Below are 26,211 nucleotides of genomic sequence, written 5' to 3'. Positions count from 1 at the left end.
GACTGTTTCACTATTAGAGTTATTAGAGTCTTTAGGCTCCAGTCATATCCAAATACTTCTTGTTTGCACTGTTTTATTTTGCATGCTTTGACACTATGGTACCCTTCCAATAACAGACTTCAATATAGTTAGTGGCATTGCACACACTCACCTTCGTTACAACCACTGCCTTCAATCTTCAGAACGCTTTTATTCCACAAACTTTATACTACAGATCAGGAAGGGACTGTGGATATAAAGAACACCAGGCAGATGAACACAGAAACTATGATCTCAGCTGATCGTGGAAGGTGGAAGGACAAACACATCCTCAGTTCAATCAACACTAAGTACATCTGCCCATCAGACAGAAACCATAAACAAAGGAAGCCTGAGAAGCCGTCAGCACACACACACTGGCATCGAGTGAAGACAACAGAAAGTAAAGGCACACAAGCAATAATTCTAGTAACAAAAGTGAATTCTGCATGAGATAGAGCAGGCCCTTCAGCAAGGCAGAGAAGAAAGGGACAGAAATGCCCTTGGTACTACTGAAGCACATTTACCTTTCTGGATGCTGATGCTGAATTTAGAAACAGAATCAAACAGGCCATTCTCAATTGACACACTGTTCTAAGTCCTCACCTGGGGACCATTCTCCTCCTCCCATGTTAGCTTTATTTTATTCATTAAATCAGAAGTGGAAACAATAAAAGTGAGAGAACCAAGCAGAAGGGTTCACACATACAAACAGCACATGTGACTCACAGGGCTCTTGTGCTGCACCAACATGTGGATGACCTAACTCACATCTTCAAAGACAGCTAAAGACCTACTGGGCCTTAATGTAACCCACAGTTATCTGTAAGAAGAGGTAACTTTAGAGCAGTGGACAACAGTGTTGCATTCTTGAGAAATGATGGCCTCATCCAATCCCCTTTGAAATCTAGAAGGAATAAAAACTACACACAGTCAAGGAAACTGAACTTTTGTACCAGGTTCTGCAACCAGACACAAGTGAACTAACTGGTCTACTCCACTGTTTCTCTCACTGAATGCAGCTATAAAAGCTGAACCATACTATAGTAGATATGAATCCCACAGTAATAACAAGGGCGGGAGTACTGTTGGGTCTGAGGTGTGCCATTTGCCCTTTCCCTTTGACCTTGTGCCACAATTCAGACCTGAGGGAGAAGGAGTGGGAAAGCCTTGCCATCTTCTCCTGGGAACGGGATGCTACACAAACCTCCCAGGGAAGGCAGAGCTACAGTCCCAAAGGTTGGGTTGAACTTTGTGCTATTTCCTCCGTCCTGTCATTTAAACCCTCCAATCAACATAGGAAGTGTGTGACCAAGGACCAGGACTCAAGACTCTAGCTTCTCCAGCTAGGAAAGGCCCAGGGCACAACACAGTACTAACAGAAGTGAGGGAGTCGGGGAGATCACATTACCAGAAACTCCTGAGGTTACTCCAGGAGCCAGCCGGTGCCCCTGGCTCAATCCAAACTCAGCAGCCCACTCTGGACTGTGAGCGAGGTCACGGCTGGATCACTGTCTGGGTCTCCGACTGACTACAAGTGGGTGGTGCACAAATCAGACAGACCCCCAAACTCTGAAAACAACAGAAACTGGAACTCTAAACCATCTAAGGCTGGTTCCAACTTGCAATAAGAACCCAGCCAAGAGGAGGGTACCCCACAAGATTATCAGCCTTCTTCACAGGATTTAAACAAGACACATGCAGACTCTCAAAATACTTAAGATATCCAAAATACAACCCCAAATTACTTAGCATATGAAAGCCAAGAAGAAAATCAACGCATACAGAAAGTCAGTACAAACACCAAGACTGACACAGATGTAAAGTTACTTGACAGATTTTAGTGATGTTTATTATACAAATGTTCCACAAAGGGTGAGCATTCTTTAAAAGAATGATAAGAAATAAGAGACCTTAATAAAATTCATATTGGATAAATTCCCAGTAGGCTGCAGGTGATAGGAAATTGTCATTGCCACACACATGGACCAAATCCAATTACTTTGAACAACTCAGAGAGAAGACACTGAACAAAATGAAGAAAAGCTCAAGGCTTTATGGGGTAAAATCAGAAGGGTGGAGTCACAGCACTGGTGTTGAAAAAAGAAAACGGAAGGAAGTGTTTGCAGAAAAGGATGTGCAGTGAGGGTAAGAATTTAGTAGCAAAAGACAAGAAGCATACTGTGAACTCTGAACAAGACAATGACCCTAAATCTGTCTCTTAATATGGCATAACCAATTAATGAGAGCCAAAGGAAAAAAATCTCAAAAACAGCCTAAGAATCAAAGTGTAAATAAGTCATAAATAGGAGATAACAAGAATATTTCCAGTCATTTAAAAGTAAAAAGTATATATTCTTAAAAGAGTAAAATTGGGAGCAGGAGAAAAGATCTCAGTGGTTAAGAGCACTTAATGCTCTCATAGAAAACCCAGGAAAGAGGGTACAGGCATCACACCTCACCAGGTAAAGGCACCTGCCTGCCCCTAAGGCTGACAATCTGCAGTCAATCCCTGGGACCCATGTGGTAGAAGAGACCTAACATCTGAAATATGTCCTCTGACCTCCGCAGGTTTGCCCTGGCATGACCATGCCAATACCCTTAACATACACAAAAACAAAAATGTAATAAATTGTTTTCACAACAATAAAATCAATGAAACCAAGTACTTCTTTCCTTTAAGAGAGCAAGCAGAGAGGAGGGTCAAACAGGGATAGAGCATTTGCTGCTCCTGCAAGAGGACCCCAGTTCAGTTCCCAGGACCCACATGGCCACTCTCAATCATTCCCGAGGATCCAGCACATTCTTCTGGAGCTCAGTCGGGCACTAAGAATACACACAGTACACATACACATGCCTAGGTAAGCATTTCTACACATAAAATAACCTAAAAAACCTCTAGCAAGACAGATTTAAGACACTGGAATGAGCAGTGTGAAAATTAAGAGACACGACCTCAGATTCCATAGGATTTTAAAGGCTGATAAAAGAATGCGACAAAGCATGCCTCTCTATTGATCAACTTCATAAAGCAAACCAATTTTTCAGAGACTATCACCAGGGATGGGGACATAGCTCAGTGATAGAACACTATATATTATCTAGAAAGCACCAGGTCCCAAGTTTAATGCCAATAACCATGGCAGGTAAGGAAAGAGGAAATCCAAGAATTCTTACCAACTCTTCACCCAAGGTGAAGCCGAGTTGTGGGGCCCACATGGAAGAAGAACAAATGCTACAAGGCATCCTCCGGCCTCTCCAGGTGCACACAGAGAAATCCAATAAAAAACAATCAGGGTGCGATGGGTGGTGGTGCACACACCTTTGATCCCAGCACTATGGAGACAGAGACTGGTGGATTGCTGTGAGTTAGAGGCCAGCTTGGGCTAGAGAATGAATTCCAGCACAGCCAGAGCTACACAGAGAAATCTTGTTTCAAACAGACAAACACACACACACATAATCTTAGTCAAAAAGCCAAGAAGTGATACAATAAATCAGTGAATAAATGAATAAGTAAGTAAAATAAAAACTCAGGCAGAGGTCAGCGTTAGAATGCTTGCCTAGCAAGCAGCAGGGCCTGAGTTGCATGCCCAGCACTGAGGGGGGATGGTGAGATGGGCTGCCAGTATTCACTCCCAGACAATGTAAAGCATAATGTGATACAGAGGGGGAAATGAAAAGCATGAGTAAGCCTATAGGAATGAGAACACAAATGTCACAGAACCCTGGAAAGGCTGGTGACTTGGTCCCAAGAGGGGAAAGCCCCACTGTGAACACTATATATTATCTCCCTAGCAATCAGGACCCCTTAAGACCAGGAAACGCTCAAATAAACCTGGGGCTTTGTGCTACAAAACAAAGTGAGTTAGTAAGTGCTGAGGGGAATAAAAACAACGCTGGCTTCAGGAAGTCGCCACAGTCATCTTAGGATATAAACACAGAAAAAAGTGACTCCAGTCTGCAACCCAAAGAGTCTTACACCCACAAGCTTACAGTTATACAGGCAGACGTGCGCTGGCTCTGATTTAAGGCTCTCAATAAACGGGAGGCTGGGTTTTCTATACAAACTATCTCAAATAACTGAATAATCAAATAACCAAGAAGATAAGCTCATCTTCACCCAACTGCAATCAGGGAATGAAGACATGGAAGAACCCGAAGGCTACCACCTTAAAAGCACAACTAAGGAATGTTAGCAAAGACCAGTGCCAGTCACAAAGATAGACACCGCACACCTCTTCATGAAGGAAGCATACCATGTTTTGTCCAAACAATAAAAAGCAAACCTGTATGTATCCAAGTTCCACAACGGTCACAGGGACATGTTAAGTGACCATACATGGATATATTCAACAGAAAAAGAATGTGGAACTCTACAATGTAAACCAACTTCCACAAATTTACCAGAAAAGAAAATATAGCCACAAAGGAAGTGGATTAACGAAAATAATCAACTTTTTAAGAAACAATCTAGGAAACATGGATACTTCTGATGCTTAGTAGCATCAAATTAAACATGAATTTTTCAGCTTGTTACTTACGCATTTTTTCATGTATTTGCTCATGTGTGTGTGTACTCGAGCGTGTGTATATGTATGTCACATGGGCACTCATATGCCATGAAGTATGTGTGAAAAACAGAGGGTAACTTTATTTATTTTATTTATTTATTTATATTTTTGGTTTTCGAGACAGGGTTTATCTGTGTAGTCCTGGCTATCCTGGAACTCACTCTGTAGACCAGGCAGGCCTCGAACTCATAAATCCACTTGCCTCTGCCTCCCAAGTGCTGGGATTAAAGGCGTGTGCCACCACTGCCTGGCCCAGAGGGCAACTTTAAAGTAGTTCTCTCCTTCTGCAGTGTAGGAGCTGCAGTTTAAAAGGACTTTTTTGGATTCAATGATACCTTCTCCCAATCAAAACTTTGTGTGAATGCATCCTAATTCAATTTTTCAGAATGTTACCTTATCTGAAGAGGCTTCAGGGAGGTGTTACAGTTACAGTGAGGCTTGTACAGATCCCAGAGTAACTGCCTCTTTATAACAGGGGGTCTGGAGTCAGACACATGGAGAACACTGTGAGAAAGGGAACTCTGGTGCACAAGCGTAGAACTAGCACAGACTGCTCCTTCCTTCTCTCCAACCCCAGGAAATGGCAAGCCTTCAGGCACCTTGGCCCCAGGGCTTCCAGATTCCAGAAGGATGAGGATGGGGCAGGAAGTTCCTGTTTAGGGTTATACTATGGAAGCCCTGGTCATGTCTTTTGGAGACACAAACTGAAAATACCTAGCAATGTCATAATAGAAAAAATTTGTTTCAGCTGGGCAGTGGTGGCGCACGCCTTTAATCCCAGCGCTTGGGAGGAAGAGGCAGGCGGATTTCTGAGTTCGAGGCCAGCCTGGTCTACAAAGTGAGTTCCAGGACAGCCAGGGCTACACAGAGAAACCCTGTCTCAAAAAAAAAAAAAAAAAAAAGTTTGAAAGTAACCTAGAAAGGGGAAAGAGTGCGTGTGTGTACACATAACAAAACCAGCCAACCACACGTGTATACAGAACAAAACCACATGTTGGTAATGGCAAGTTTCACTCTGTCATTCCACTTTTACATTTGATAGTTTTCATAATAAATAAGTTATAAAATTGTAAAGTGACATTTCAAAGTAGCAGCAGCCCCCACCACAGAACAAGCAATCAGACATGACAGGCATCGGGAAAATGGCATCGTAAACTCCTGCAGATAACCTACCAGCCATAGGGACTGGAATCCACTCCCACACAGACACACCAAAGGCCAAATCAGGTCTAGTTACGTGAAGAGACCTGGCCATTCCGGAGTAGCCACTCAGAGGCACCACAACGCGCCCAGTTCTTTCTCTAAATAAGGATTGCGCAGGAACAGCACCTGTTACTTATTTCTACACCAAACAGCAAGGCTGGTCGACTGGCATGTCAGAAGCCTGGATAATCCAAGGATGCTCGATCTATGAGGAGCCCCCACTTTCCCCCACTGCTCAGACCAGGGAAGTTTCCACGCCCAAAGCCACCCCAGACACAAACAGGAAAAGATGGCCTCTTCAGAACTTCTAAGATAACTGTCTTCCCAGATCAACTAAGTCCCAGGATCAGACATCCAGGTTTTGAGGGAAAGCTAAAAAGACACAGTGGGTTGTATTTCTGTTTTGTTTTATATGCGAAATTATGATTTTAAAGTATGCATTCCAGGTCATCAAGAAAGGTCAGCAGGCAAAGGCGTTTGCTGCCAAGCCTGGAATGGTGAAAAAACAGACTCCCTTCAAGCTGCCTCCAACACCCAACCGTCCATCTCATGAGCTTCTTCAGAACTTCTAAGATAACTGTCTTCTCAGATCCACATATACATGAATAAAAAATACATCATTTAAATAGAGAAACGTAATAAATAAAGTACACATTCTCTTAAGTGTTTGTCCAACCATGCATCTGCCCTTTGTCATCTCTGTCATGGGCCCATCAGCAGGGGAGCCTTAGGATAGCGATGACTAGCCATGGCTTAGACCTGTTTCCAGCTCACTCTAGAAACACCAGCTCTGCTTTCCCACTGAGGACCTAAACTTGCTCTTTTATTCCAGGACCACCATTTCCATGTGGCTTATGTACAGGTGGGTCTTCCTTCCTTTGCACTCCACCAAGGCTAGTAGGAACTCCGATTTTTCTCATCAGAGAGCAACAGTCGGACAATCAGGAAGTTCTCATACAAGTTCTTTCCTAAGACACTGGCATCCACCTCACACGGGTCACCCTGAGAAAGCACACAGTGCAGGAACAAGATAGACGTGTGATGCTTCAGTGCCCATCTAAGAGGGGAGCGCCCAGTCCTCAAGGCACTTAGTAGGTGAAGGATGGACAAGAGGATTCCATTTCCTATGAGCATCCTATATACGGGGGAAATAAGCTTTTCTAGCTCTCCAGCACCAGGCCTTCCAGAGGGTTAAGTTTCCTCTTAACTTTATCTGCCACAGACACAAATGCTGTGGAGCATTCTCCTTACCCTGCTGTTCATAATACTTTGTCAGTGTTAAAAGCTACATCACTAGAAGTCACACAGCATGAAAGGATGTACCCAAAGGAACCTAGGGGAATAAAGATGCCAAGAGTTAAGCAGGATGGCAGGTAAATCAAAAAACGCCAGTAGACCACCTACAAACTAGCACAGGGTGCTGCGGCTGAGGTGTTTCTGTCATGCTTCAACTCTGTGGAGAAGTCAGACCTCACAGAGAACGGCTCACAAGGTAAGTGGTAGAGCGGACACTGTTACTTTCTGTTTCCAGGTCAGATCATCAGCAGAAGGAGCTCTCAATCCCAGGTCGACTTTTTCTTTGAGACTTTGAGAACTCAAATCATCCCTCTTCCCATCTGTTCCCTGTATGCTTCTGCCACAGCAGAAACAGGGGCAGTGGGAGGCTGGGGGCAGGGCAGTGGGGGGGTTAGGATGGGGCAGAGGGGGATGGGAGTGGGGTAGTGGGAAGCTGGGGGCAGGGCAGATAAGAGACTGTAGGAGGAGCTCTTTCTGGTCCAGTGCTCATCCCCATTCCAGCAGCTGGCCGGCCTTTTATGGTGGTAGGCTCCAGGAACAAGACTCATAAGCTCCAGCCATGAGCTTGCACAGCTCAGAGAACTGAGTCTCAGCAACTCTGGCTCATTCCAATTCCCTAGATTCTGATTGGCTGTTCCCTTCCGTCATAACTACCTCTATTCCCTTTGCTCTTTAACCTCTTGAGATCTCATGTGCTTCTCCACGTTCAAATGCCCTGGTGAAGGCCTACCGTGTGCGCTGTGAAATCAGCTGGACCTGACAGACACATGAAGAATTTAATCAAGGTTTCGAGGTGATGGTTTTGTTCTATTACACACATAATATACTGGATGTTCATACAGACCAAGCACTGGTTTACGGCCACAGTAAGTGAATCTTTTTTTCATTTGTTTTTGTTTTTTGTTTTGCTTTTGTTTTGTTTTGTTTGTGACAGGATTTCTCTAGGTAGCTGACCTCAAACTCAGAGACACACGTGCCTCTGCCGAGTGCGGAGATTTAAGGCATGTAAGTCTATCTGCTATCATCATCTCTGGGTCAGAAAGGAGAAGATGCACCACTTTAAAGTGTGTTCAGGGCTTGTGAAATGGCTCAATGGGTAAAGGCACTTGCTGCCAAGCTGACAACCTGAATCAAGTCCCCGGGACTAAATGGTAGGAGGAGAGAACTGGTTCCAACCGTCACGTGCATGCACAAGTCATGCTCTAGAGGTTGTCTACCTCTTGCCAGGCCACTGACTGTCTCACAAAACAGTATTGCCTATGCCGTGAGATGCTTCATGCCACAGGCTTGGTTAGTATTTAACTTGTAACTCATCATCCATTTCTTTTCTGTTTGTTTTGTTTTGTTTTGTTTTTTTCCAGACAGTTGCAAAAATCAACTTAAAATAGAATGCAGTCAGACCTCTTTTTAAGGCAGGTTTAACTGTTGTCTGTGCAATGCATTTTTTCATCTGACCCTGGGTCACATCACATGTCTGGCTATGTCACTCACTCTGATCCTAACATTAATCGGTGCAATCAAACTCTAAAGCTTCCATTAGAATGGAATCTGGACTGTAAGAGCACAGTTACCACTGTCTACAGCGAGGGTTTGGGGAGGCAGCCAGCATGCCCAGGGTGCACAGATAAAGATACAAAGTGATCTTTCAGGGAAGGGATGGAGGGAAAGGCACCATCCACACAAACAACTCCTCACAAGCCCTGGCTCAGTCTGACTTCAGTCATACATGTTCACAGCTGCCTATAATTCCAGGACTCAAGAGGCTGAGGCAGAAAAGTGGTGCATTGTGCCTGTAGTGGGGCATGAAGTTTGAAGTCAGTCTAGGTTACACAGCTAGATCCTGTCCACCCTACCAAAATAAGAAAAAAATTATTTTTGTTAAAAAAAAAAAAAGTCAAAAGCTTAAATCACAGATGAAAAAAAAGCCCTTCAAGTTCCAATCTTCTTCCACTTCTCATGTAAGTAATCTTACCGCCCTTTTAAAGGCCATTGGACCAGGAGTGATGACGGTGCATGCCTGGGATCCCAGCACTCAGGAAGCTAAGGCTGAGGGTCCTAATTGTAAAGCCAGTCTAAACTACATAGCAAAATCTCATCAAAGAAAGGAAAAGGAAACAGAGGGATGGAGGGAGGGAGAGAAAATAAAATAAATTATGAAGCAAATAAAGGTTTTATTAATTAGATTTTACTCATAACAAGGGGAAAATCAAAAAAAAAAAAATGTCATGACAAGCCATATAACCTCAATGAAACCTCTGCCACTCGCTCCAGCAGACACCACAGGACATTAACTGCTTACTTGCCTGTCTTTGGCTGAGGTAACTATCTCACCAACAGCCTCAGCACACTAGATGTGATTCCTGAAAACAGTACCTGGTTAAACCATATTTAATATGGCCCATCTTAAAACTGGGGTGCAAATTTATGATCTTGATGCTCTCAAAATCAGTTTGAGGTCTACCCCTAAGCTAATGAATTTCCTAAACAAATATTACTCTAAAACAGGGAAATGCATATAGTTTAATGTCTGAAGTCACCAGTCAACCTACAATGTATGATTTTATATATAACAAAATCATTCAGAACATGCTAAGGAACCAACCATCCTTTCCAAGATCAAAATGCAGCACTTGTGAATCGAGACAGCACTGGGTGAGATATTTTACACACAAGTGATTTGATTCTAAGCAGGGACTTTGGGGAATCGAAATTCACAACTTCCCTTAGCTCACTGCCAAGGAAACCGTGAAATCATGCTTTGCATTTTAATAAGGGGTCCAGTTTAATGACACAGCAAATTCATTTGGAAACCTAATCTGAAACCACAAAAGAAGTCACTCTTGATGTTTATGCTCTAATGATACAAACAATGACATTCCCTTGCAAGGCTTCAAGGCAAGCTTCAAAAGCTTTCAGGGGAGCCAGCGAGATGGCTCAACTGGTAAGGATTCTACTACAGTCAAGCCTGAGGACCTGAGTTCAATCCCTGAGTGGGAGGACAGAACCAACTCCTGAAACGGGCCTCTGCCCTCCTTAGGTAAGGACACACACACACAGTAAACACAATAGTGAGGTTGTTTAATTTTCAGAGTTCATGGTCTGCAGAATTAACAATCATTTACTGTGTCTCAGACTCTCAGGGTCTCTCCATGACACTGTCATGGTGTTGTGGAAACTGCTGAAGCAGGCTAGTGAACTGTGCTACACAGCTTTGTTGACACACAATCACTGAAGGGCCATCATCTAAGCAAAAAAAAAAAGGCAGAATCACATTTTATAATAAAGTGTTAAGAAGCAGGTATTTGTCTTTTAAATTTTCTGCCAGGGAAGGAACGCCATATTTAACTCTCCTGGGCAACTTCTATCAACAAGATGCTGCTGCACGGAGCTGAATCAGAAAGCTAACAAGTATTACTAACTGTTGGGCATTTAAAAAGATGTCAGAGAACAGATTTTTAAGGGATTTAATCCTACAAAGAAAAGCCCATACCACAGCCATTAGAGAGAAGAATTAGGTTCTAGTATACCTGAGAACTGAAGGAAAGAGAAAAATCTTTAGAAAAACAAAACAGTAAGCTCCAACACTGAGACCTTAACATAAAAGCTCTTACCTCCCATTGTAAGTGGGGCGGGATATTTCGTATCTGAAGTTTACGAATCCTGCAGAAGAATTAAAATATTTTAAGAAACAAAACATACAAAAGCAACACACACCAACAGAAACATAGAAGCTTAGAAAATACTTAAAATATGAATTTTAGTTTAACTGCACACCAAAATATAATGAGGAAATGTAGCCCACAGAAAAGGAAAAATAACCCCAAGGTACGCCCTGCTGAGACACTGGACCCAGAACTGTTAGGTGACTGGTATTTCATAAAGCACTAAAACAGACACATAAAATACATTAATTCTGATGACTAAGGTTAGCATTCAAGCCGCCTTTCCTCAACTTAAGCCTCCAGAGCACAAACAAAGCCTTATCCAGATGTTTTTGTTCTGAGACCACAGCCAAGAGACTCATTATAGCATTTAGGGAACTTGGAACCAGAGAAAAGAGAGAGACTCTCACTTTTTCCCAACTTCCAGACTATAAAATTCAATAGAATGATGATGCGCCTGAATTCAGACTGAATCAGGAGGATTCAGTTTGGGCCTGTGCCTCAGTAAAACCAAACAACAGTGACAATATCCCAGGCACCTGAGTTTGACAAATCAAGACAGTAATTCAGGGGCTGGAGAGGTGTTGGGGGGGCTCTGCAGTTAAGATCATGCACTTCTCCAGACAACCTGAGTTCAGTTCCCAGCAACGGAATCAGGATGCTGATAACTACCTGTAACTCTAACTCCAGGCCACAGCTTCTGTGGGCACCTGTACTCAGACAGTACGTACACATAACTGAGAATAATACTAGAGCTGGGGGGGGGGGGGGTGGCGGCAGCCGCACATGCCTTTAATCCTAGCACTCTGGAGGCAGAGGCAGGTGGGTCTCTGTGTGATTAGAAAGATGACAGATGGATGGATGGATGGATATGGATAGACAGACAGACTAATGGTAATGGCAATGATGATGAATGTAATTCAATTGTTTAACTCACAAAAATCAGAACCACAGTGAATTTCCCTTTCCCCACCAAATAGCCTATAATTTTGAAGTGTTAGGGCCCATGACGTTTGGTGTAGATTCTAGTGAGTTATTATCTCTTTCCTTTCCCACAGAATAGAATTAACGCCATAGCTGCTCCCTAGTCAAAGACACCAAAGGAACATAAACTCAAATCAGAGACTCCCTGTTCATAATCTACACGGAGCAGATGGGAACTGCACTCAAGTTTTTTGTTTTTGTTTTTGTTTTTATGAAACAGTAAAATAGCAAATCATCAGGGAGAACAGACAAAAAATAAATAATAAATAAATAAATAAAAGGCAAGTATTCTATCAGTTCAGAAAAAGAAAAATCTGAGCACCATCTAATTATAACATTCAGAGGAAATGATACTTTGTTCAAAAATAACTCCTGTGAATTAGGCATGTAGTCCCAGCACTCAGGAGGCTAAGACGGGGAGATTGGAAACCCAAGGCTTGGGCTACAAACCAAGAGATCATCCTCATCCTCATCCTCATCATCACCACAACAATTCAGGACCATATTTTGTTTTGTGTTGTTTTGTTTTTCAAGAAAGAGTTTCTCTGCCGGGCAGTGGTAGCGCACGCCTTTAATCCCAGCACTTGGGAGGCAGAGGCAGGCGGATTTCTGAGTTGGAGACCAGCCTGGTCTACAAAGTGAGTTTCAGGACAGCCAGAGCTACACAGAGAAACCCTGTCTCGAAAAACATAAATAAATAAATAAATAAATAAATAAATAAATAAATAAATAAGAAAGGGTTTCTCTGTATAGCTCTGACTGTCCTAGAACTTGCTCTATAGACCAGGTTAGCTTGGTAACAGAGATCCACCTGCCTCTGCCTCCTGAGTGCTCTGGGATTAAAGGCATGCACCATTGTCACCTGACATCAGGCTCATACTGATTTCGCTTTTTTGTAAAAGAGTAGAGATACCTGAGGGCTAGGAGACAGGTCTGTGAGTAAAGCACTTGCCTCACAAGCATGAAGACCCGGATTTCAAATTCCTAGAACCCACGAAAAGCCAGGCACAGTAGCTCATGTTAGAAACCTAGTGTTCCTATACCAGGCAGGAAACTCGCCATACGCTGTGGTTCAGCTAGTCTGGTTTAGGCAGCAGAGAACAGCAGAGACGGTCTCTAACAAGATAGAGGGCAGAACAAACACCTAAAGCTGTGCTCTGACCCCATGTGCACACCTGAAGTCACACAAATGAACACAGCGGAGTGTGTGCACATGCACACTCACACACAGATGCATCCTAACAAGTTTTCTAATATATGTTTTGGATCTGCTCTATATTGCTTCATTCACACTGTAAATATTTATCCTGGGTTACTAAGGAGGTGGAGAACTTTGCTGTACATATGCAGATGTGAACCTATTCTACTCAAGCATCTGCAGGCTTGGAAGCAGAGTGAAGAAGCTGAGTCTCTGCCCACTCTGGACTCACTAATCCCTAAAGTCAATGTGTAAATGTGCATATACACAGATTACAAAAACAAATATCCAAAATATTCTGTAGGGCACTATCTTTGAGAAACAGCCGCTGGGCAGTGGTGGCGCACGCCTTTAATCCTAGCACTTGGGAGGCAGAGGCAGGCGGATTTCTGAGTTTGAGGCCAGCCTGGTCTACAGAGTGAGTTCCAGGACAGCCAAGGCTACACAGAGAAACCCTAACTCAAAAAACAAAACAAAACAAACAAACAAACAAACAAAAACCCAGCCATGTTTCCCAAGGATGTTTTAAAATGCACAGAACTCTCCTCTACTGATTCAAAGTTCCTCTGGAATAATCATTTCCTAAATACTGTCCAGTTTAAAGCTTCTGATTCCTTCAAACTTCATCTTATCTGAATTGGCACTGTGGCCAGAGTTGTTTCTGACCCTGACAAGAGTTCTCCCAATTACCAGTGACTAAACTCAGTGTCACCTTTGCCCCACACTCTTACCACACAGGAGACAGATGCTTCAACACGAAAACTTAACCAAAGGTGCCAAGAGTACTCAGGCAGCAGAGTAGTGCCATCGATGCCAAGAGAGCACTTGAGAAAGGCAAACTGACCACGCTGCTCATTACATGCTCATAAGTCAGTGTCTCTGGACATCTCCAACCCAGCTACTACAATTATACTGCATCCAGGTTGATTCTAAATTCTTAAGAGCCAAGAAAGAGAATACTGACATTTATAGATGGCTTCTATGAAATGACTATTCAAAATCATTGTGGTTTGTGGCAAGCATGGTGATACACAACTGTAATCCAAGCACTCTAGAGGGCAGACATTTAAGGTCAGCCTTAGCTACATGCAGAATTGGAAGCCAGGGAGAAACTTGCACTTATACATGCATGTATGCAATAGTTCATATCAAATATCAGTCAAATAAAGTAGTGTTTCATTTCCTCTGACATTATATAATCATATATAAAATATGGGATAACAGGGTTATCTTGGGAGTATAGAGCAGTGCTTGGCCCCAGGTAAGTACTCAACAGAGCTAACCTCCTATATGTTATTATAATTTAATAGAAGGGAAAGAAAAGCCAATGTGCCTGTAACCCCACGCAGGAGAAAAAAGCAGGAGGTATAGAAAGTCTGAGGCCAGCCTGGGCTACACACAGAGCACATGCCAGGCCAGCCTGGGCTATGTATTTCAAGACACTAACTGGAACTCCAGAACAGAAAAAAGCAAAAAACAAAAAAACACTTGAGTAACAGAAACTGGCCTTTTCTGATGAGCTTCTTATGTGGAAGGGAAACAGTTGTCACACTTAGTGCAAAATGAAAACTACACAATCTCCAGTTATTTAAGTACACAAATTTCAAAAAAAAAAAAAATACTAAAAAACAACTTCAACACAATCTATTTCTAAATTTAAGAGATTTCTCCCCTGAGGGGGGAAATGGGTTTTAAAAACACCTCTTTGTATGTTGCTGAGGCAGAGGCAGAGGCATGACTCTGTACTGCAGGCCAATGCCCAGCAGGTGCAAGGCCCTGCTCCCATTCCTTATGTTCCTATGTTGAAATGTTTGTCATTGAAATTCAGTAAGTGATGTATTTTTTTAAAAAACAAGTTTTATCATAGGCCGAGGAGACTCAGAAATCCTAAACAGAATCTTCTAGATCTTAGTTAAATGAGTGACTTTATGTAAATTTTCAAAGGACACGAAGGAGTCCCAGTGTCTCCTAGACAGTTGGCTATGTAAAGATAAAACCAAGATAAAAGTAAATGTCAAAGATATGAAGTATCTCCGGGGGACGTTGAACACAAATGTCCTAACTCTGTCCATTCTATGAGAAGTGCATGGAAGCCGCTGCTGAGGCTCTGGGTGATCAGTGGTGAGAACCACAAACAAGGGTTTCCCGTGAATAAGCTGCCTTGCCTAAGCATGGCAGTTGGCCTGCTGCGGAGTAAGGGGCATGCTTGTTACAGACCAAGGAGACCTAGAGAGAGGTGCAAGTCTGCAGGGATGCATCGTGGATGCCAATCTGAGTGTTCTCAACTTAGTTACTGATAGGGGAGGGGAGAGGTTGAAGGGGGGGGAGATGGATGAAGAGGGAGAGAGAGAGAACTAGGGAAGGAGGAAGGGGGTAAGGAGAAGGAGGAGAGGGATAAGGACAGGGAGAAAATGAGAGAAGGATATTCCTGACTGACAGATACTACTGTGACTCAGTGGTTGGGGCCCAGAAAGTTAGCAGAATCTAAAAGCTTTCAATCTCTCTAAAGATGATGCTGTCCATCAAAATGCTGTCAGAAACCTCTTTAGCAAAAAAAAAAAAAAAAGGGGGGGGGGGCAGGGGGCAGGGAGAAGCCCAGAACCAAAGCCCCCAAGATTCAGCACCTGTTCCCGGCAACATAAACGCAGAAGACAACGTACCACTCTGAAGAACAACACACTTAAAAAAAAAAAAAAAACAAGCAGAAGGCTGCTGAGCATGCTCCACTTTTAGCCAAGAGCATGAAGCAAGCCAAAGAAAATGCCAAGAGCACGTTGTCAGGATGTAGCAACCACCCTTGCTGAGAGCTTCTACTTGTAAGTCCAGTCAAAATGAAGTCTTTAAACAGAGAGCTGGAGAGATGGCTCAGCGGTTAAGAGCACGGGCTGCTCTTACAGAGACCCTGAGTTCAATTCCCAGCAACCACATGGTGGCTCACAAGCATCTGTACTGGGATCCGATGCCCCCTGCGGGCATGCGGGCTTACAAGCAGATAGAGCACTCATACATAAAGAGTGACAAGCAAATAATCAGACCTCGAATCTCAAAATCAAAACAAAAAACCCAAAACAATGGCCACTGAAATAGAAAAACTAGTAAGACGGGCCTCCACTATCCCTCCCCAGCCTCAGCCTCCCTGATCAAGTTTGATCTGGATCCTGTTGAGTCTACACCTAACTCCGCCCAGGCAGATCAGGCTGAAACAGTGAAAAGGGCTCTAGGAGATGGAGCTTTATTCGCCGTAGCCATGACTTCAGAACACCCCAAGACTGACTACCTAAGACCCCCGTTAGTACATATCTACTCCCTGCTTATTCTCAGTTGCTCATGGCCCTCTTAATCTCCTCTTGGTTTGTTCATACCAGCGTCTTAATAACACGGCTTACATTTTTCTTGGCAAAGTGCCAAGTCATAAATCCTATCTGATTCTAGATTTTGCCTACGGCTTATGAACCACCTCAATAACCTTTCACTAAATTGAAATGATATACATAAATTCATAAATTTATTTCATAAATTGAATATGATATACAAGATAGCACAAAACACATAAACTCCATAAAATACCCAGAAACAACTCAAATGTGTAGTAGAGCCCTCCTAGATCCCCTAGCACTTGGAAGATGGGGGTTCAGAACCAGTCTAGTCTACACCACAAGACCTTGTCTGCAACTCCCACCCACGAAAGACAACCGAAGCTCCCCTCACAAGTCTTCACAGTCTTCCTCCCTGAGTGTAAGTATCAGCTTTAAACTGTTATCAGTCCCATGATTTATTTATAAATACATGTGTCTCTTTTAAAAACAGTGTCAGGCTGGGTGTGATGGACTACAGCTCTTGTCCCAGCACTCAGGACACAGAACCAGTTCAAAGCCAGTCTGATCTAGGTCAGCCAGAGCTACGTAGAGAGACCCTGTCCCAAAAAACCAAAAGAAAGAAAGAAAGAAAGAAAGAAAGAAAGAAAGAAAGAAAGAAAGAAAGAGAGAGAGAGAGAGAGAGAGAAAGGAAGGAAGGAAGGAAGGATTAGATTATAAAGCCTGTTGAATCTTGCTTGCAGTCTCAGCTGAGGGAGAAGGTTTAGCCCAAGTTCAAGGTCAGCCTAGTCAAACTAGAGTACGAGTTCCAGGTCCACCAGGACTACAGAGTGAGACCCTGTCTCAAAACCTTCTTGGGGGTGGGGTTGAGGGAAGGAAAAAGAAAAACAAAAAACAAAAAACAAGCCAACAAAAGACAACTTTAAACAGCTGAATGCAGTGGCACAGGCCTGTGATTGCAACACCCAAGAGAGAAAGCAGGACATGGAGAGCCTGGGTTAAAAGAGACTCACTCATAAACCTGCCTACCCAACCTCCCTTCCCAGCCTCTCTTTCCAGAACATTTTAGAGAAAATGCTGTTATCAAAAATGAGTAGAACTCAGTCTGGCTGGATGACTAGGTGGATAAAGGCAGCTGCTGTCGAGGACTGGGTCCCTTGTGGTAGGAGGAGAAAACAGACTGTCACAGAACGTCCGTCCTCTGACCTTCACAAGCCCTCCATGGCACTCTCATGTGCACACACACTAAACAAATATAATAAAGATGTTCCAAATTAATAGTAGTCAACACTAAGTACCTAACTAGTCCTCAAGGTTTCCTGCTTATAAAAAAACAGCAAGTGTCCATTCACCACGTGCTACACACACACACACACACACACACACACACACACACACACACGAGCCGTGCATTCCCTGTCTCACCTCTGCTCTCGTGATTTTAAATCTCTCTCCAGTTTCCCCGTGCCTAGACTTTTCCGTCCCATATAAAATGTCAGACCCCAGGGTTTGATAATGTTTTTACTGTTGCTTATGGAAGGAGGAGGAGGAGGAAGAAGAGGAGGAGAAGGAGGGGGAGGGGGAGGAGGAGGACTCCCTAGGAGTAGCTCAGTATTGGCTTTTTGTTTGTTGATGAAATCTGTATACAAGTAAGATCTACCTCTGAAACGGGTTCTTGCTCAGCAGCCCAGGCTGACCTGAAAGTCACATACAAACTCTCCTTTCTTTTTCTTTTTAGTTCTTTGAACAAGTCGTCCTGGCTGTCCTGGCCCTTGCTATGCAGACCAGGCTGGCCTCGAGCTCACTGAGATCCTCCTGCCTCTGCCTCCTGAGTGCCTTCACTTAAAGACACATGCTGTTATTATCACCAAGCTCAGCAGTCTTTTTTAAAAAAGAGATTATTCTGCAGTTTTAATGAACAAGGAATGGAGGGGACACATGACAGATGCCTGTGCCTGTCCAATCTCTCAGGTAGGAGGAGCTGGGAGGTGTGCGTAGAATTTCCATAGACTCCCATTTCCATACAATAAATGCAGGAACCGCCTGCCTAACTCACTTTCCTCTCTTGGTTCACTCAATCCTGCCTTCTTGAAATCACCTCAAACACACCTCCGCCTCCGCCTCCTCCTCCACCTTCAGGAGGCCAGGACCGCCTCTTCACCTTTCAGAATGAGCTGTGCCCTGCTGGATTCTAAAGAGACCAAACATTTTCAGCACTGTTACAAAGTCAGATGCAAGCATTTTGTGTATTATTTCATTTCATTAATGCTTTCTGATACTTAATTTGTCCCACATTTGGCCTCTTCCTGTTGGTTCCTACTTTTGGATAAAGTTCCATTTTGAGAGCAGTTTTTGTTTTCTGGTTTTGGTGGGGTAGATTGCTAACCAAGCACCCTGTACCTCTTGCTTCAGTTACAGAATTTTAAGAACTACAAGTGTATGTTTGCAGCCTACATGAGACACTGTTCTCCTTTGGTCATAAGCAGTGCAGAGTCTACAATCTGATCACTAAAGTGGTTAATCTTACTGGATTTATCCCAGCTGAGAGAGGGCGGCGAGGGAGGGAGGGAATATACAGAAATATCTTGTAGCCATATTGTTAATTTCTAATTCAAATTTTAGATTTGCATAAAGTCTTTGATACTTACATCTAGGGATAAGGTTGATATTAGGTATAAAAATATAAGCACAGAGAAAAATGACCCTCATTTAGCCCTCACAAACAGTATTTTATAAGTTAGGAGACAAAGGCAGAGGTCGTCTCATTTTAAATACATAGAGCACATGTGTAGCAGGGTCAAGGACCACCTCTGGGCATTCTGAAGTCAACCATTGGCTTAAGCCCAGTAACTACATCCCAGTAATAACAATATGTGGGCAAGTTAGACATTTCAAGTGCCTTGAGTCCAAAAAGCCAAATGGTTCATGATCAAGACTTGTATGAGCAGTAACATGATGCCACAGGAGGCCATTCTCACATCTGACTCCATGTGCGAAGCTATTGTCACAATGCAGTGACTGTCAACATGTGGAGACCTAAAATCACCTATGAGTCAAAAAAACTCACACAGGGTCACATTTTGTGAGGGTTTTGCTTTTAGGTTAACTGAAATGGAAAGACCCACCAGAAATGTGGGAGCCTCTCCCAGTGGTAGTCAGAAAAGCACATCTGTCCTCTGCTCCCAAGTGCAAGCCTGCCCACGGCAGACACGGCATTTTCTTTTTTTTTCTTCCTGGTGCTGGTATTTTATTTCTTTGTGTACATTAGGCCATGAATTCGTATGGAATGGGCTCCAACAGCTCAGGCTCTTTTCCGTTAGTCCTCACAAAGTGTGCTTCTCTGGGTGGCTCAGGCTGGTGCTTCAGCTGCACCCAGGTGCCCTTCTCTTTGGCTTCCTTTTTCTTCTGGTCGTTCTCCTTCACCCACTTCAGGAAGCTGTCTCTGCTCTTTGAGTGCTTGATTGCTCAATCTGCACATTGATTCTCTTGGCCAGAATTTTGCCCTTAACCTGCTTATTGACAATGATGCCCATGGCATGCTGGGTGACACTGTAGACTCTTCCGGTTTTGCCGTGGTAGCACTTATGGGGCATTCCTTTTTGAACAGTGCCCATTCCCTTGATGTCTACAATATCACCCTTCTTGTAGATTCACATGTATGTGGCCAAAGGAACAATGCCATGTTTCCTAAAAGGCCTAGAGAACATATACCGGGTGTCTCTCCTCTTTCCCTTTGTGTTCATCATTTTGGCGAGTTACTGGAAGATGGCTGTGGCGGCCGACAGACATGGCATTTTCAATTATGCCAAGCCATGCACAAAGAGTGTGTGTGCACTCAGTGTGGCCTCTTCAATCCACACCCTGTGGCTCTTTGTGTAGGCTTCACGCTGTCACTGAGCTGTGCCAAAGACATCTCACACCCAAAGAAGACCTGTTCTTCTGGTTCCAACCAATACTATTACATCCAAATTATACCTCTCTTTTTATGCAATTAAGAATTAGCTCTTTAGCCGGGTGTGGTGGTTCATGTCTTTAATCCCAGCACTTGGGAGGCAGAGGCAGGCAGATCTCTAAGTTTGAGGCCAGCCTGGTCTACAAAGTGAGTTCCAGGACAGCCAAGGCTACACAGAGAAACCCTGTCTCGAAAAAAACAAACAAAAAAACAACAACAACAAAAAAAAAAACACCAAAAAAAAAAAAAAAAAAAAGAATTAGCTCTTTAAACTGCCGTAACAGTGAACAGTGGAACTTGCCTACTCTGTAAGACCTGGAGACTGAAGCAATTTATTATGCGTGTCTACGGATATTGTTAAGTAGAGCAAGCATGCTTAATTTAAAACATGAATGCTCCCATCAATTTTTAGTTTTCCTTAAACAAACCTGGTACGTGTCCATGGTTATCCCACCTGAACACTGTTGCATGTCTGTATGGGAAGTCACAGCCTAAACCAAGACAGGCATAACTGGACGGCTGGGACTTAGAGCTATCAAATCATCAGTTTTCCATAAACTACTGTTTCTCCTCTCTTTAAAGATTCATTAAGTGATGTCTTTGAAGCCACAAAACACATAACATTTATATTTTGACCTAAATTTGTGCTCCCAATGTAAGTGCTGCTTCTAACTGTATATATAAAATGAAAATCCATATTTAATTAGAAAAATCCAATACAAAGGATATTAATTTAGAAACTAGTTATTATAATGAAAAATTGCTGTGAAAAATCAGAATGTATAGACATTTTAGAATTCATAAAAGGATTCTCAGGGGCAGAACTGCAGACCATGGGTGTGCACCTTTACTCACACACAGGAGGCAGAGGCAGGCGGATCTCAGTGACTCTGAGGCCAACCTGGTCTACAGACTGAGTTCCAGGACAGCTGGGGGTGCTACACAGAAGCAAACTCACCAAAGAACGCATGGCTATCCTAAGTGATGCTGTTCTGCTGGAGATGGCTCAATGGATAAAATGCAGATGCCTGAGTGTAAGAGTAGAGAAAGCCTGGACGAATGGATTGTTGACATGGGCACAGCCATGTCAAGGACCATAGCCTCAGACCCATGGGAAAATGGCAAAACTCACTCCCCCATCCCCATGAGGCCCAGAGGGATGGCAAAGCTTTCCTCTGGGCTCTGTGGATGTGACAAGTGCAGAAAATGTCCACCATAGCCTTTTCTCCCTAAATATTTACAGCCTAAAGACTGCTCCCCTACAGAGACTACTCCTACCAAGATTAGCTAAACCTGCCTCCTTGTTCAGCTGTATACAATAATGCCATCTCCCTGTTCAAGTGCATACAATAAACACACACTGAGTTTTCAGTGTGCTGCAGCTCCTGCGTCAGAGAAACTGACCCACCCAGCCAGAGCTTTCCTATGTACCTATATGTTCCTGGAGCTATGCTAGACACTGAGGACCCAAGTTCGAATCTCCAACACCCATATAAAAGCTGATTATGGCGGTCTGTAACTGGCATTGAGGAGTGGATGCAGACAGATCACTCGGGACCCAGCCTATCCAGTCACATGCAAATACAGCGGGACGGCAAAGTATGTCTCTCTCCTCTGCATGCAAGTGTGCACATCTTCACTCACACACACATACATGCACAGACATGGTGTATACACACACAAGATGGTGCTAAGTAGTACATGTTTTGTTGTGTATTTCTTGAGCACCCATTGAAAGATGAGCTTGGTAATTTATATCTGTGTACTAAATCATCTTTTAAGAGGCAACCCTCAATTTTTAAATAAGATAAATCCCTAAGGAGATGATCAGCACCATGCTCCTGCCTGTGTCACCTGGCACCATGGCTGGCTAAGGTAGTGCCTTACCCAACCCTCTCACCAAGGAGTGGTTGCCAACACAAGGCCTCAGTTCCTTATATCATTTCCTTAGGGAAAAGTGAGATATACTCAAAGGCTTAGCTTGAACTTTTAGGAAGGACCCAGAAGTTGAGATAAAAGAGATTCACAAATCACATCATATAAGCCAGGCAAAGTGGCACACACAATCGAATGCCTGTAATCCCAGCATTCAGGAGGCTGAGGCAGAAAAAATTCAACTTGGAAGGTAGGCTGGGCTAGGAAGTGAGTTCCAGGACCACCGGGGCTATGTAGAAAAACCATCTCAAAACAAAACACAACAAAGTACACACTTAACAATAAAACTTTCAAGAAGTCAAACACATGACACCCAAACATTACTAGAGATGGGGAGGGAGCTTTAACTAAAACAGGAACCATAGAAAGTCCTGGCCATTATAATAACAGGAAATTTTCAACTTACTTGCAATTTATAATAAACTCTTCTAATTGTTAAGAGGGAAATATACTACTGCAATAGAACATTAGAACTCACAGAAAAAACAGCTAAGGGTCCAACAGTTCTAACTAGCATTATAACATCAGCCCCTGATTTTAAACCTTAGAAACGAGTCAGTCAGAGGAAGAGATCATATATAATTAAGTCTTAGAGTAGTTGTTTCAGTAATTGGGATGCAGGTGGAAAAGCCTATGGTTACAAGTAGTCACATTGCTGAGGACCCAAGTACAAATTCTAGCACCCATGTAAAAAGCAAAGTGTAGCTGTAGTCCCTCATAATCCCAGAATAGGGAGCTAATCAGGGTGACACTAGGGCTTGGGGCCACCAGCCTGGGTATAGGGTCAGTGACAGGACCTGTCTCAAAGGAATAATGCAGAGTGTAACTGACCAGAACACCTGTCATTCTCTGCTAGCCTCAGTGCACAATGACACTCCCCCACACTGTGAACATACAAAAATAAGTTTAGAAATTCATCCAGGAAGTGATTATAATTAGTATATGATAGACAGCAACAATTCCAGTACTTGGGAGGCTAAGGAGGAAGGATTGCAAGGTTTGGGCCAACCAAAGCTCAAAGCCAGCTCCTGGCCAGCCCAGCCACAGTGAGACCTGTCTCAAAAATGAAACCAAGCAACCAAAAGTTAAAGACAATCACTGAATATGGTACTGACCCTTGATACCTTAGCAACCAAAGATTCTGTAGCTATCTACAGACAGATATAACAATGTGACTTTAAACAAGTCATTGCCAGTATTTCAAGCAACCAGAGATGATCCGCCAAACACCAGCACTATTGAAATCTTTGTTGCCTGTATGAACAAGCACCTTCAAAAGTCCAATACAACACAGCAAATCATGCCGCTTCCTTGCAGATCAGAGAAAATAGAAGGGCTCAGATACAAAGCCCTCCCAAACCGTCATGCTATGAATGAGACCCAGGGCCTCATGCATGCTAAACAAATACTCTTACCACACAGCTAAATAGCCAACCCCTGATATTAAGCCTTTAAACATGCTTAAACATCATACATATTTCTCATTTAATATTTTAAACATCAACCATTCCTATGTCTTCTGTAGTAAATGCTCACCTTACAAGTACTACTACAGGAGCTAGTGAGATGCCTGAACAGATAAAGGTGCTTGCAGCCAAATCTGAACCTAAATTCAACCCCCCAGAACCTATGGTGGTGAAAGGAGAGAAGAGAGTCCTGTAAGCTGGACTCTCATATGTGCATGTCCACACACAAATTAAAAATAAACAACATACCATTTTTTTCAATCAGCACACAGCATATTTTTAAAGTTATTTCAAAGGCCATCTCTTTTGTGTGGGTATTAACAAATAAAGTTGGAACAAACAAACAGTTATAGAAGTATAAAATACACAGTGAACTTGAAGAATTAAAAATGAACACAGTGGTGGCTCACCCCAACACTTGGGAAGCAGAGGCAGGTAGACCTCTGAATTTGAGGCCAGCCTGGTCTACAGAGCCAGTTTCTAGACAGCCAAAGCTACACAGAGAAACCCTGTCTTGAAAAACCAAAGAAGAAAAAAAAAAAAGGAAAACAGAAGAGAACAGAAGACAGAGGAGAAGGAAGAGGAGGGAGAGGAGGAGGAGAAAGAGGAGAAAGAAGAAGAGGAGGAAGAAAGAAGAAGAAGGAAGAAGATGAGGAGGAAGAGGAGGAGAAAGAAGAGGAGGAGGAAGTGGAAGAGGAAGGAGGAAGAAGATGAAGAAGAAGAGGTGGAAGATGAAGAGGAGAAAATGTTTTCCATGTTTTATTAGACTGTTAAAATGTTTTAGATACATTAAGTTATATAAAATCTTGTTTTCATTTATTTCTTTTTTATTTCTTTATGTGGATACTAAGAAGTCTACATATGTAGTTCATGTGTTTTCAGTTGAACAGCTGACATCAAACTTAGATACTAAAAGACAAAACATATTAATTTTATAAAAGGCATTATAAAACATCCCCGGGTACGGTGGTGTGAGCCTGTCGTGCCAGCACAGGGATGCAGGACTAGACAACTACTCCAAGTTAGAAGCCTATAACACGGAAGTCCATGGCAGGAGCCGACTCGGTGATTAGGGACACTTTTGCTCTTGCAGTTCCCAGCTCCCATAAGTGGCTCACAATCACCAGTAATCCCAGCTCAGGAAGATCGGAAGCCTGCTCTGAGCTCTGCAGGTTTCAGGTATGCATGCGGTGCACATACACACATGCAAGCAAAATGCTCATACACATAAAATAAATACGCTTAAAGACAAAACCAGGCTGGGGGTGTAGCTCAGTACAGTACTCGCCCTGGATCCTAGACTCAATCCCCAGTGATGCACTTTCTTGTGAGGTACATGCCTGTGATCCCCAGTACTTGGGATGGGGAGGTAGATGCCGTCTGAGAGGGAGGACGGGAGAAACCTGATTTAGAGCTGTAGATTTTCCACATGACTGTGATGAGCTTTCCAGGCCACGCTGCGGCAGCCCCAGCCCAGGTTTGTAGTGACACTGCTGACTCAGAGCTGCCAAGCAGGTCCAAGGTCTATTTCTGGGTTGTTTTGTTTTTGTTTTTGTTTTAATTTATTTATTTGTTTTATGTATGTGAGCACGCTGTTGCTGCCTTCAAACACACCAGAAGAGGGCATCAGATCCCATTACAGGTAATTGTGAGCCACCATGTGGTTGCTGGGATTTGAACTCAGGACCTCTGGAAGAACAGTCAGTGCTCTTAATTGCTGAGCCATCTCTCCAGCCCCTTTGTTTTGTCTGTTAAGTTGTTATTTTGTGTGTGAGAATGTTTTGCCTGCATATATGCCTGTAAACATGTTCATATACCTTGTGTCCCTCTGGAGTCAGAAGAGGGCAATCGAAGCCCCGTCTTCTATAAGAGCAGCAGACGCTGGGAACCTGCTGAGCCTTCTCTCCAGCTCTGGTGTAATTTTTTTGTTTTTTGTTTTTTGTTCTTTTTAAAGTGGAAAAGTTGACATTGATCTTTACCAAATTTTACTACCTTCTTATTAACTTTAAATATTTGTTTGTTTGTTTTTTTAATTTATGTATTCTATGTACATGAGTACACCATTGCTCTCTTCAGACACACCAGAAGAGGGCATCAGATCCCATTACAGATGGTTGTGAGCCACCATGTGGTTGCTGGGAATTGAACTCAGGATCTCGGGAAGAGCAGTCAGTGCTCTTAACCACTGAGCCATCTCTCTAGCCTCATTTGTTTTTATTTCTTATATGTGTGAGCATTTTGTCTTTATGTATGTACACAACGTGTATGCATGGTGCCCTTCAGGGGTGAGAAGAGGACATAGAACCCTCTGGACCTGGTGTTATGGACAGCTGTGAGCCATAATGTAGTTCTGGGAACTAAATCAGTCCTCTGCAAGGGCAGCTAGTGCTCTTGATGGCTGAGCCATCTCTCCAGCCCCTCATTAACTTCAATATAAGACCAGAGAGATGGCTCAGTGGTTGAGAGCACTTGTTGCTTTTCCAGAGGACCTGGGTTCATTTTCCAGCACCCACATGGCAGCTCACACCTGCCTGTAACTCCTGTTCCAGGGGATTTGACACCCTCACACAGATATATACAGGCAAAACACAATGCACATAAAATAAAAA

General features: G+C 43.2%; 1 protein-coding gene across 1 annotated transcript in view; it reads right to left on the bottom strand.

Moving 5' to 3' along the window:
- Igf2bp3 (insulin like growth factor 2 mRNA binding protein 3) overlaps positions 1-26,211 on the bottom strand; it is a 127,208-nt gene that overhangs the window by 68,611 nt on the left and 32,386 nt on the right. Inside the window, exon 3 of the mRNA XM_021164650.2 lies at positions 10,703-10,751. Within this exon, the coding sequence (XP_021020309.1) occupies positions 10,703-10,751 (49 nt within the window). The remainder of the gene's footprint in view (positions 1-10,702; positions 10,752-26,211) is intronic.

Source organism: Mus caroli, unplaced genomic scaffold (assembly GCF_978045245.1).
Source record: "Mus caroli unplaced genomic scaffold, Mus_caroli_1 scaffold_7, whole genome shotgun sequence".
Classification (NCBI taxonomy): domain Eukaryota; kingdom Metazoa; phylum Chordata; class Mammalia; order Rodentia; family Muridae; genus Mus; species Mus caroli.
The sequence above is the reverse complement of the archived record's forward strand: the minus strand, read 5'-3'. Positions and strand labels throughout refer to the sequence as shown.